The sequence below is a fragment of the Hyperolius riggenbachi genome, chromosome 7 (genome assembly GCF_040937935.1).
Source record: "Hyperolius riggenbachi isolate aHypRig1 chromosome 7, aHypRig1.pri, whole genome shotgun sequence".
Lineage (NCBI taxonomy): Eukaryota > Metazoa > Chordata > Amphibia > Anura > Hyperoliidae > Hyperolius > Hyperolius riggenbachi.
Genome location: NC_090652.1, coordinates 35,698,372 through 35,710,954, shown reverse-complemented (window position 1 = coordinate 35,710,954; position 12,583 = coordinate 35,698,372). Strand labels below are relative to the sequence as shown.

Below are 12,583 nucleotides of genomic sequence, written 5' to 3'. Positions count from 1 at the left end.
AATAAGAGACAAAGGTCAAGTGCCAAAAGTGCAGTATATCTTGAAAATCTGTATTAATGTATATTAATGTATAGGTGATAGTTAAGGTAATCACAAACCCATCGGTCACTGAGAAAACCACTTTATAGGCAATAGTGATGAGCTCGAAATTCACATCGTAGTAGTGAATTTTGCAATTATGTTGTAAAATTGTAACACAAAATCTCAAACTATTGGGAAATAAATGTCACACTCAATTGTATTTGCAATGCATCATTTCTCAATGACTTTTAATTTTGTGAAAATATAACTTTCTTCTAAATGATCATAGACTTCAATGCTTTTATGTGAAAATGTGTTTCCTCATGCCAATATATTTTTGCCAATATTCTCCTCTGTGTGAAATGAAAACCACCATATTTGTTCATCACTACTCAGTAGACATGTGGCATGCTTATCATAATCTTACCTAACTTGTGAAAATTACTAAAAATCAAGATTACCCACAAAAATGTAATCAAAATCACAATTGTGACTGAAAATTACAGGAAAAAAAATCACAAAAGAAAAAATATGATCAACTCTGTGCAGGTGCAGATGGGGAAGGGAGGAGAAACAGTGTAAAAGGAATAACTGGGGAAAAGGGTGGGGTGGAAGAGTAAGGGCTGGTTCAGACGGACGTTTTTGCTGCGTTTAACGCGGCGTTTCAAACGCGGCGTTTTTTGGGATCTACCGCCCTCCCATGCAAGTGAATGGGAGCGTTTATGGCAAGCTTTTGCAAGCTTTCATAAACGCCTGGCGGTAGATCCCCGCGTTGCGTCTAGACTTGAAAGCTACATGCTGCTTCTGGCAGGCGGTTGCGTCTGGTCGCGTTGCGTTCGAACGCGATCAAAAGCACGCAAAAGCCAGTGAAAGTCTGTGAAGGCGTCTGGAGGAGGGGCCAGTGAGGCTAAAAGGAGGCTGGGAAGAAGGAACCAGAATGCACAGCGACAGGAACTGTCACATGGCAGCAATGGCGGCAGCAGCAGAGCACAGGATTGAGCTTGGGGAACTCGTGGATCAAATCCATGCCCATCCAGCGATTTGGGACTGCAGCAGCGCGGACTATAGTAATAATGTCCGCAAAGCTCGAGCATGGGACGCTGTCTGCACTCATTTTTTTGAAGAGTACGCTCAGTTCAGGGCATCCACTAGAGACAACATTTGTAAGTACACTGTGGATCTCTGTATGCTCTGATTGTATGGTTTCTACATGTGCCCCACTGCATGTGCATTGTACCACACCTCAGGCCTCCATGTGCCCCACTGCATGTGCATTGTACCACACCTCAGGCCTCCCTGTTCCTCACTGCATGTGCATTGTACCACACCTCAGGCCTCCATGTGCCCCACTGCATGTGCATTGTACCACACCTCAGGCCTCCATGTGCCCCACTGCATGTGCATTGTACCACACCTCAGGCCTCCATGTGCCCCACTGCATGTGCATTGTACCACACCTCAGGCCTCCATGTTCCTCACTGCATGTGCATTGTACCACACCTCAGGCCTCCATGTGCCCCACTGCATGTGCATTGTACCACACCTCAGGCCTCCATGTGCCCCACTGCATGTGCATTGTACCACACTTCAGGCCTCCATGTGCCCCACTGCATGTGCATTGTACCACACTTCAGGCCTCCATGTGCCCCACTGCATGTGCATTGTACCACACCTCAGGCCTCCATGGGCTCTACTGCATGTGCATTGTACCACACCTCAGGCCTCCATGTGCCCCACTGCATGTGCATTGTACCACACTTCAGGCCTCCATGTGCCCCACTGCATGTGCATTGTACCACACCTCAGGCCTCCATGTGCCCCACTGCATGTGCATTGTACCACACCTCAGGCCTCCCTGTTCCTCACTGCATGTGCATTGTACCACACCTCAGGCCTCCATGGGCTCCACTGCATGTGCATTGTACCACACCTCAGGCCTCCCTGTTCCTCACTGCATGTGCATTGTACCACACCTCAGGCCTCCATGGGCTCTACTGCATGTGCATTGTACCACACCTCAGGCCTCCATGTTCCTCACTGCATGTGCATTGTACCACACCTCAGACACAGTGAAAGCATTGTAATCCCTCATGTCCACTCAATATATTGTACCGCCTATGTAGCTATGTATGATAGCACATTTGTAATTTTTTTTTCTTTTTTTTGTATTTCAGTAAAAATGGTAAAAGAAAAAGATGGAAATCAATCCGTGATCGCTATTCAAAGGATCTACGAGAGAGCAGACAAAGCAGAAGTGGACAGGCTCCGAGTACTTATAAGTACCATCCACTGTTCGCTGAACTGAGTTTCCTGAGGAGCACCATGGAGAGCAGAAGGTAATAAAAAAAGAAAAATATGACCTGTCACATTGAATAGTTATGATTATAGCGAGCAATCAAACTTTCTATAAAAAAAACAAAAATTTGTATCTGAGGAATGAAAACAAAGTGCTAAAAATAAACTCCAAATAATTATGTTCATTCAAATTCAATACTTGCTTTGTAGTTCCCAAAGTTCTACAATCCGTCCTTCTGCCCATTTTCCCAAAGACTCCGGTCATGTATTGTCATTGTACAGCATTTCTTTCAAACTTTCCCCTTTCCACAGAGTTCCCACTGAGGTGCCTTGATACAGCACTCTGGGAACAGCCTATTCGTAAATAAATGTCTTTGTGTGCCCTTCTGGACAGCAGTCAGGTTGGCAGTTTGCGGGGTTGAGTACAAACCTGGCTAGTAGTTCTTAACATCCTAATGATTATTTTTCAGAAGTTTACAGTTGTTTAAAGAACCTTACATGATATGGCAATTGTTGGAGTACAGCATGTTTTTTTGATAATTTATTAAACTATATTCTTTTTTGTTATGTTGCCCTTGCAGAACCACTACAAATGTCCAACGCAGTGAGGCACAGGAAGAACATGAGGAGGAAGAAGGCTTAAGTGTTCCATCTGCCAACACTTCTGTGAGATCCTCCACTGAGACCCTGGATACTGAGGAGGACTACCTGGAAGACACCGGAAATAATACACAGAGCACAGTGGCTACATCATGCAGTGGTCAAAGGCCAAGATCACCGGTAGTATCCACCTCCAGAAGAAACAGGGCCAGAAATGTCAGACAACCAGAGGCAAATGCGGATGTGTTGGCTATGATCAAGACTGTTGAAACTAATGTTGCGCAACTGATTCAACCGGCGGACAGTCTCGGCACTTTTTTTAGGGCACTAGAAAAGGAAGCACGGGAGGTTCCCAGAGATAAATGGGACGAGCTGAAACAACGACTGTTTAATTTAGTCATGAACATGAAGACTTCTAGTGTCCCTCCTAGGGAGAGTTGGGCTACAAACGTATTGCAGGAACCAGTGCCACCGTATTATGCAACAGGGGGTTACAGCCACATGGTACCTCCACAACAAAGCTGGTACCCCTACTCCCAAATGCCACAAACTTGCAACACGCAGGGTCAAGGAATGAGACAGGCCAGTTCCTCATCTGTCACCGTCGCAAGCTTAGAGCGCAGCACAGCAGAGGCTGTATCTGCCTCGTTACAACTACAATCAAGAAGTTCAACACCTATCATAGATGATATATGACTCTTTACAGCATGTGTGGCTGAGGTGGAGATGGTCCATCCCCCCATGGTAGGACCATCTGTCTGTGTCTTTTGGTGAGGCTCGGTCTTCCCCAGGCCACAGGCAGAGGGTCCCCCATGAGGTGATGGACTTTCCCTACCTCAGTCACAATTCTATCTGGCCTCTCTGTTTTAAACTCCTGTTTCTGAAATGTATGTAGAATGTAGTTTTTGGATGCTATTTGCCCTCTGTGCCTATCCGCCAGTAGCCTCCTTAGAGGCTCTCTTCCTAGGCCTCACTTTAACTTTTCAGCATGTGTGGCTGAGGTGGAGATGGTCCATCCCCCCCATGGTAGGACCATCTGTCTGTGTCTTGTGGTGAGGCTCGGTCTTCCCCAGGCCACAGGCAGAGGGTCCCCCATGAGGTGATGGACTTTCTCTACCTCAGTCACAATTCTATCTGGCCTCTCTGTTTTAAACTCCTGTTTCTGAAATGTTTGTAGAATGTAGTTTTTGGATGCTATTTGCCCTCTGGGCCTATCCGCCAGTAGCCTCCTTAGAGGCTCTCTTCCTAGGCCTCACTTTAACTTTTCAGCATGTGTGGCTGAGGTGGAGATGGTCCATCCCCCCCATGGTAGGACCATCTGTCTGTGTCTTGTGGTGAGGCTCGGTCTTCCCCAGGCCACAGGCAGAGGGTCCCCCATGAGGTGATGGACTTTCTCTACCTCAGTCACAATTCTATCTGGCCTCTCTGTTTTAAACTCCTGTTTCTGAAATGTATGTAGAATGTAGTTTTTGGATGCTATTTGCCCTCTGGGCCTATCCGCCAGTAGCCTCCTTAGAGGCTCTCTTCCTAGGCCTCACTTTAACTTTTCAGCATGTGTGGCTGAGGTGGAGATGGTCCATCCCCCCCATGGTAGGACCATCTGTCTGTGTCTTGTGGTGAGGCTCGGTCTTCCCCAGGCCACAGGCAGATGGTCCCCCATGAGGTGATGGACTTTCTCTACCTCAGTCACAATTCTATCTGGCCTCTCTGTTTTAAACTCCTGTTTCTGAAATGTATGTAGAATGTAGTTTTTGGATGCTATTTGCCCTCTGGGCCTATCCGCCAGTAGCCTCCTTAGAGGCTCTCTTCCTAGGCCTCACTTTAACTTTTCAGCATGTGTGGCTGAGGTGGAGATGGTCCATCCCCCCATGGTAGGACCATCTGTCTGTGTCTTGTGGTGAAGCTCGGTCTTCCCCAGGCCACAGGCAGAGGGTCCCCCATTCGGTGATGGACTTTCTCTACCTCAGTCACAATTCTATCTGGCCTCTCTGTTTTAAACTCCTGTTTCTGAAATGTATGTAGAATGTAGTTTTTGGATGCTATTTGCCCTCTGGGCCTATCCACCAGTAGCCTCCTCAGAGGCTCTCCTCCTGTGCCTCACTGTCCAATGTAAGTAGAATGTAGTATTTGGGTGCTATGTGCCACTAGCCTCCTCAGAGGCTCTCCTCCTGTGCCTCACTGTCCAATGTAAGTAGAATGTAGTATTTGGGTGCTATGTGCCCTCTGGGCCTATCCGCCACTAGCCTCCTCAGAGGCTCTCCTTCTGTGCCTCACTGTCCAATGTAAGTAGAATGTAGTATTTGGGTGCTATGTGCCCTCTGGGCCTATCCGCCACTAGCCTCCTCAGAGACTCTCCTCCTGTGCCTCACTGTCCAATGTAAGTAGAATGTAGTATTTGGGTGCTATGTGCCACTAGCCTCCTCAGAGGCTCTCCTCCTGTGCCTCACTGTCCAATGTAAGTAGAATGTAGTATTTGGGTGCTATGTGCCCTCTGGGCCTATCCGCCACTAGCCTCCTCAGAGGCTCTCCTCCTGTGCCTCACTGTCCAATGTAAGTAGAATGTAGTATTTGGGTGCTATGTGCCACTAGCCTCCTCAGAGGCTCTCCTCCTGTGCCTCACTGTCCAATGTAAGTAGAATGTAGTATTTGGGTGCTATGTGCCCTCTGGGCCTATCCGCCAGTAGCCTCCTCAGAGGCTCTCCTTCTGTGCCTCACTGTCCAATGTAAGTAGAATGTAGTATTTGGGTGCTATGTGCCACTAGCCTCCTCAGAGGCTCTCCTCCTGTGCCTCACTGTCCAATGTAAGTAGAATGTAGTATTTGGGTGCTATGTGCCACTAGCCTCCTCAGAGGCTCTCCTCCTGTGCCTCACTGTCCAATGTAAGTAGAATGTAGTATTTGGGTGCTATGTGCCCTCTGGGCCTATCCGCCACTAGCCTCCTCAGAGGCTCTCCGCCTGTGCCTCACTTTAAAAATATGTACATTTTCTTTTTTTTAGAGTTTGTTAGTGGGTCTGCATCTGCACTTTTGGATTTTTGAAATGTACATTAGTACGGTTAACGTTTACATATTTTAATATTCTATTTTGTTACGTTTGTAATAAAAAACTTTTTTTCTCAAAGAACAATGTTTGTTTATTCAATGTGCACTGCTTCCTGAAGGTCACAAAAACACCCATTTCCTCTAAACAAGTCCTTTCCCTTTAAATACCCCCCAATTAAAGCCCTTTCCCTTTAAAAACCCAATTTCCCTTTAAAGAAAAAACCCATTTCCTCTCCATAATCACTTTCCCTATGTAAACAAGTCCTTTACCCTTAAATATCCCCCAATTAAAGCCATTGCCCTGTAAAAAAAAACCAATTTCCCTTTAAAAAAACCCCCATTTCCTCTAAATAAGCACTTTCCCTTTAAAAACGCCCACTTCCTTTCCCAAACCCCACCTTCCTGTCAAAGCCAGCAAAAGCCCAGAAAACGCAACGCACACAAAACGCTTCTGGCTAAAAGCTATAAAACGCCTTCAAAAGCCATTGAAAGCTGAACGCTTAAACGCTAGCAATCATGGAACAAAAAACGCGGGCGTTTAAACGCGGCGTTTAAAAACGCTACACAGACGTCCGTCTGAACCAGCCCTAAGAATGGAAGGTACCCCCTCCCCCCCTCCTCCTTTTACAAAAATAACATGCTAAATAGAGATGGCCCAAACGGTTCACATGCAAACTTATTGGTGCAAACATCGCTGGTTCACGTCCGAATGTGAACTTTATGCGGGTTCGACCCGCCCCCTATACTACATCATTGGGCTAAGATGGGGAAAGCTTAGTTAGGCTGTTAGGCTTATTAGCTTGTTCCTTGCTGATACTTATTGCTAAAAAGCACCCCAAAACAGCTCTTTTGAGAGCTAATGATCTTCTTGTGATCTGTTTTTTTGTGTGTGTGTGGCCCACTGACACTTGCATATACAGCCCTATCAGTTGCAGCTGGACCTTGCTAATTGCTATACTGTGCTAGACCCAGCACATTCAGTGCCTACCTTTTCACTGCACCTGTGTGTAACAGCTGCACATTTGTAATACCAGTCCGTGCATACCTGTTCATGTTCACTGCACCTGCATGACAGGCAGCACGCAGTGTTATATATCAGTCACTGCATAACTGTTCAGTGTACCTGTGTGTGTGACAGCTGCACATTTGTAATACCAGTCCGTGCATACCTGTTCATGTTCACTGCACCTGCGTGACAGCACACAGTGTTATATACCAGTTCCTGCATACCTGTTCAGTGTACCTGTGTGTGTGACAGCTGCACATTTGTAATACCAGTCCATGTTCACTGCACCTGTGTTACAGCACGCAGTGTTATATACCAGTCACTGCATAACTGTTCACTGCACCTGTGTGTGTGACAGCTGCACATTGTATTGATACCAGTCACTGCATACCTGTTCACTGCACCTGCGTGACAGCATGCAGTTTTATATACCTGTCAGGCTTTCACTGCATAACTGTTCACTTCACCTGTGTGTGTGACAGCTGCACATTGTATTGTTACCAGTCCATGCATACCTGTTCACTGCACCTGTGTGACAGCACATTGTATTAGTCAAGTCAGTGCATACCTTTCATTTCACCCCCCCCCCCCCCCTATATGGACAAAACAGGGAAAGGCAGAGGCATGCCACCCAGCAGGTCTGTTCGAAGTCATGCTGTCATGATTTTAGGTGGCCCTGGACCAAAGAACAGTGTTCAGAAGGCACGTGCCATCAACCCCCAAGATTGTCAGGACATAGTTGACTATTCAACACAGAACACCTCATCTTCCTCAGCTTCCGCACGGAACCGTGACATATCTTCCTCCTCCTGCTCTGATTCTGGCACCCCACTTAACACCCAGTCGGCCACCTCCACCCCAGGGCTCGGTGGTGTGGACATTGTTTTGTGTGTCTGCCTCAGATGAGAGCAATGCCATCTGTACTCTCTGCCACTGAAAATTGAGCTTTGGAAAGACCAAGACCCGCGTAGGGACAGCTTCCTTTTGAAGGCACATGATGACAAAGCACAAACTGCAATGCGATGACCACCTGAGGAAATGCAGCACACAAAAGCAAAGCCACACACCGCTGTGGAAGATACCAGGCCACAATTATTTCTCAAAAAAGGTGATACCCAAACTGTACTGTGATGTTGAAAGGCAAGTGGTGTCATCTCTGGCACACAGCGATGGGTCAAGGGTCCATCTGACAATGTGGTCTGCAAAGCACGGTCAGGCCTTCCCAAAGACTAAGTCAGTCCCCACACACAGCATCTCTGCCTGCACGCCGTGTGGCTGCCTGCCCCAAGACTAAGTCAGTCCCCATACAGCATCTCTCTGCCTGCAGGCCACTTGACTGCCTTCCCCCGCCACCACCAACAGGGTCCAGGACTCCAGGTGGATTCCTGAATTTCTAAGGCCGCTGCTAGCAGCGGCCGCTATAATAATTTTTCTGGTGCGTGTACATGCCTGCCTAGTTTTTCTGGCTGCATTGCGGCTGCAACAACAAAACAAAAGGCATGTACATGTGTCAATTCCCCTTTGTGATCATTATCTTGCTGCGGTGAAGGGGCTTGCATATCACAATGAAGCAATAACCGACGGCTATATGCCTGCCCATTAAAGTCTATTGCGGTTCGTGAAGTTCGCATGAACGCAAACTTTTTTGGTTCGCGTTCAAGGTTTGCGGCTCTAAAATCGAAGGTCCAAGCCATCTCTAATGCTAAACTTTGATTTATGGTTTTTAGAACATATTGTGTGGAATATATCATATAAACTATGTCTGCAGTGAGTCATTTTTTATTATCTGCCAGACTAATTTTTGTCAAGGTTACTTGTGGATACATGCCACTTTTTTCTTCTAAAAAGAGTTTGTAGTTTTTGAGAAAAATTAAAACAAATCTAAACTGAAAATACACATAAAAAATGAATTGTGTGCGTAGTAGCAATAGTATATGGAACTTCTCTGCCCTCTCATACTGGGAAGAAATACCTGAAGCATGGGGAAGATAATCAGCCAAAACCCATCACACATTACAGCAATTAACTGGGGAAAAATGCCTGAAGCATAAAGAAGATAATGAGCCAAACCCCACCACAATCAACTCCATCAACTGGCCACAACAATAATACCTCCAAAGGGTTCCAAAAAGAACAGCACTGATGAAAGGGCCCAGTGCTAGCATAAAAAGGGCTACAATATCATGTGCATCAACCCCACCAACATTTTCTGGTGTTGCTGTGTCGGCATCACTTTTTGAAACAATAACTTATAAGTAGTCACTATGATAATCTATTCCTTAGGCTATTGGAATAATAGGGGTTAGAACCTGCAGCAGCTCTGTCTCCCCACCCTGAGGGCAGGCGCATCACCCCCATTTGCCCTCCCCCGCACACAGTCTGCTTTCAATCCCCTGCGTTTCCAGGCTCCGGGCTGCCCCTCCCGCCCTGCCCCTCCCGCCCTCCGGGCAGCCAATCAGGAGCCAGATGCATGTAGCGGCAGAGGATGCAGCAACTTAAAGGGTTTTATTATAGAGAATATGACGTATGCTGTACATTTGGATATTGTAAGTTGTTAGCTTACCTTGCATTTGTTTTTTCGGTTTTCTTTCATGTGCTGCTTGTATCTCCTTTGTGGCTGTCTGGCATTTTGAAGGCCTTTGAATGTCACGTGACTCTGCTTGTATTAGCATACTCTGCTCTGGCTGGTTAAAGCTCAGTCTTCTATTAACATGCCTACCCTCATTTATTCTCTCATCATCCATCTCGTCGTCTTCACTCTCAGCTACAGTTCCAAGCATGTCATCTGATTAAAGGAGCAAGGAATATGGGCAAAGACAGCAACAATTAGCATTTTATTAGCACATCACAGAATATAGCTAATAAAACCCATAAAATAACATAAAAGAATGATTAAAGGGAAGTAAAGCATTTTCTTCTTCATGACATATTTATTGATATTGAATTTCAATTTATACCTACACTGGAGGCACCTATACCTGGATACCTATACTGGAGGCACCTATACCTGGATACCTATACTGGGGGCACCTATACCTGACTACCTATACTGGGGCACCTATACCTGACTACCTATACTGGAGGCACCTATACCTGGCCAACCTATACTGGGGGCACCTATACCTGGCTAGCTATACTGGGAAAACCTATACCTGGCTAGCTATACGGGGCACCTATACTTGGCTAGCTATACTGGGGACACCTATACCTTTTCTAGCTATACTGGGGACACCTAGCTGGCTATCTATGCTGGAGGCACATATACCTGGTGAGCTATACTGGAGACACCTATACCTGGCTTCTGATACTGGGGGCACCTTTACCTGGCTACTTATACTAGGGGCACATATAGCTGGCTAACCTATACTGGGGCACCTATATTTGGCTATTTATACTGGGAGCACCTATACCAGACTAGCTATACTGGGAGCACCTATACCAGACTAGCTATACTGGCGGCATCTATACCAGACTAGCTATACTGGGGGCAACTATACCTGGCTAGCTATACTGGAGGCACCTATACATGGATACATATACTGGGGGCACTTATACCTGGCTAGCTATACTGCAGCTCCTATACCTGGCTACCTACAAAGGGGCACCTTTACCTGGCTACCTATACTGGAGGCACCATATCTGACTACTGGGGGTGGGGGCAAGGGAGTGGGGCACATCCTGCTGCTATACGGGGGAGGGAGAGAGGATCGCATTTTTTAATGTAGGAATTGGGGCAGGTCCAAATTCCGCATCGGGGTCCCAAGGGCTGTAGCTATGCCACTGTTATTAACTTTGTAGTCAATATCATCTGTGTGGAAATTCCTTTAGTATGTATCCCAACTCAGATATATAAACATAACTTCTGCTTTTCTAGATACTGATTTTGCTCTTCTAGCCAGTTAGATTAGTTCTTCTGAAAGGGTAAGATGATTTGGTAGAAAAATAATGGATTTACTACTTGTGGAAGAGGGGCTTATTATACAGCATTTCCAGGATACGAATAGACATGCACTCTTATATTGGAATCTAGTTGTGTTTTCAACTACTCCTTATCCTCATTCATTTACAGTATGTTGTCTGTGGCACTTATTGTAGTGCAACTGCAATTACAGCATATTACCCTAGACTTTGAGCAGCACCACTGTATGTCTACATGGTATAGATGTAACTGCTTTCCATAATCATTGCTCTTAGCTTGCAGCATATTGGTCCAGATTTTAAACAGCACTGCTGCCAATCTGCACCTTATAACCCCCAAACTACTTCAACAAATCTTCATTATCCGGATTAAATACTGATCTGGGGCTTATTGTACTTTGTTTTCAGTTCTGGGACTACATTTTGACAGGCAGAACAGGCCGTTTTTATCAGCTGAGATGGCCCACACATGCTTTACGGTTCTCTTCCAGCTGTCATCATTGGACAGGAGGGCTGGAAGGACTGGAGATGGATCCCACATTGTGTTTTTAAAATACTTTTGTCTGTCTCAAATGTGTTGTGAAAGCTTCACAAATAGTTCAGCACCTTGGAAAGCTCCTGCTCTGCACTAACTGAGCTGATGAACTCACATGGACACACTGGAAAAAAAAGTAATAAGGGCATGCAATCACAGCCATGGTGGTGTAGTGGATAGCTCTCTTGCCTAGCAATGTTGGGTCGCTGGTTCAAATCTGCATGGAGTTTGTATATTTATAAGTTCTCCCTGTGTTAGCTTGGGATTCCTTTGGGCTCTATGGTTTCCCACCACCTCCCAAAGCATATGGATGAGGTAGCTGGCCTTTCTCTGAAAAAAGAAAAAAAATAGCTATAGACTTTGATGGCTATATTAAGGAAAGACTAAATAGTCTGTACAGCTCTACAGAAGATGTCAGTGCTATATAAATAATAACAGTTGAAAAGCTGTTTTTTTCCCTACAATATCCATTTATAAATTATTTAGTCAGGTGTTGCCGACTGTAAAATCTTACCTCACCCTGATTTCCATTTTTAAAATTATTGGTGATATTTACTGCTGGCAAGCTGATTCACCATGGATTTTTTGTTATACCATCTGAGTAATGAGCAGGAATGTCAGTCTGGAACAGAAGGTTGTGTGACATCATAGGCTAAGCTAAACATCACTTGGAGGGAGGTGTTACATACCAATAGGCAGCAATACATAGTTTCTGTATAAGAAGCATTTTTTTTTAAGTTTTGCTATGTGTCAAGACGTGTCCTCTTTACGAGAATAAGGTGCAGTAACCAAGTTAATCAACCCCCCTGATTATATCTGGATTTTACAGTCTTTTAAAAAGGTTTCAGACCCTAAAATCAGGAAAAAATCAAGAATTCCAGCAGCAGCCCCTGCTCTCACTCACCTCCCTGGGCTCCAGGGCTCCAATTTTACCTCCATCCTCCAGGTGGCGCTGTAACTCTTTGGTGAGATCAATGAAGGCGACCTCACCAGAGTTATTGAAAGCCTCCGAGGACAGGAAGGAGAATGGCTACCGACATCTGGATCCGGCAGGAGGTGAGTAAAAGCTCCCGCTGCGCACTATACTCTACATAGAGCATAGCTCGGGATTACTGCCAGGGAGGTTAATGCATAGGGTATCACATCCTTTTTACAGCTTATTGCTTC

The 12,583-nt window shown here is 45.7% G+C and overlaps 1 protein-coding gene across 13 annotated transcripts in view; it reads right to left on the bottom strand.

Annotated features, from left to right (window-relative positions):
* LOC137525476 (peptidyl-prolyl cis-trans isomerase G-like) overlaps nt 1-12,583 on the bottom strand; it is a 309,707-nt gene that overhangs the window by 91,235 nt on the left and 205,889 nt on the right. For all 13 annotated transcript variants that reach the window (XM_068246576.1, XM_068246575.1, XM_068246574.1 and 10 more), the window contains one exon: nt 9,527-9,748. In XM_068246576.1, coding sequence (XP_068102677.1) covers nt 9,527-9,748 — 222 coding nt within the window. The remainder of the gene's footprint in view (nt 1-9,526; nt 9,749-12,583) is intronic.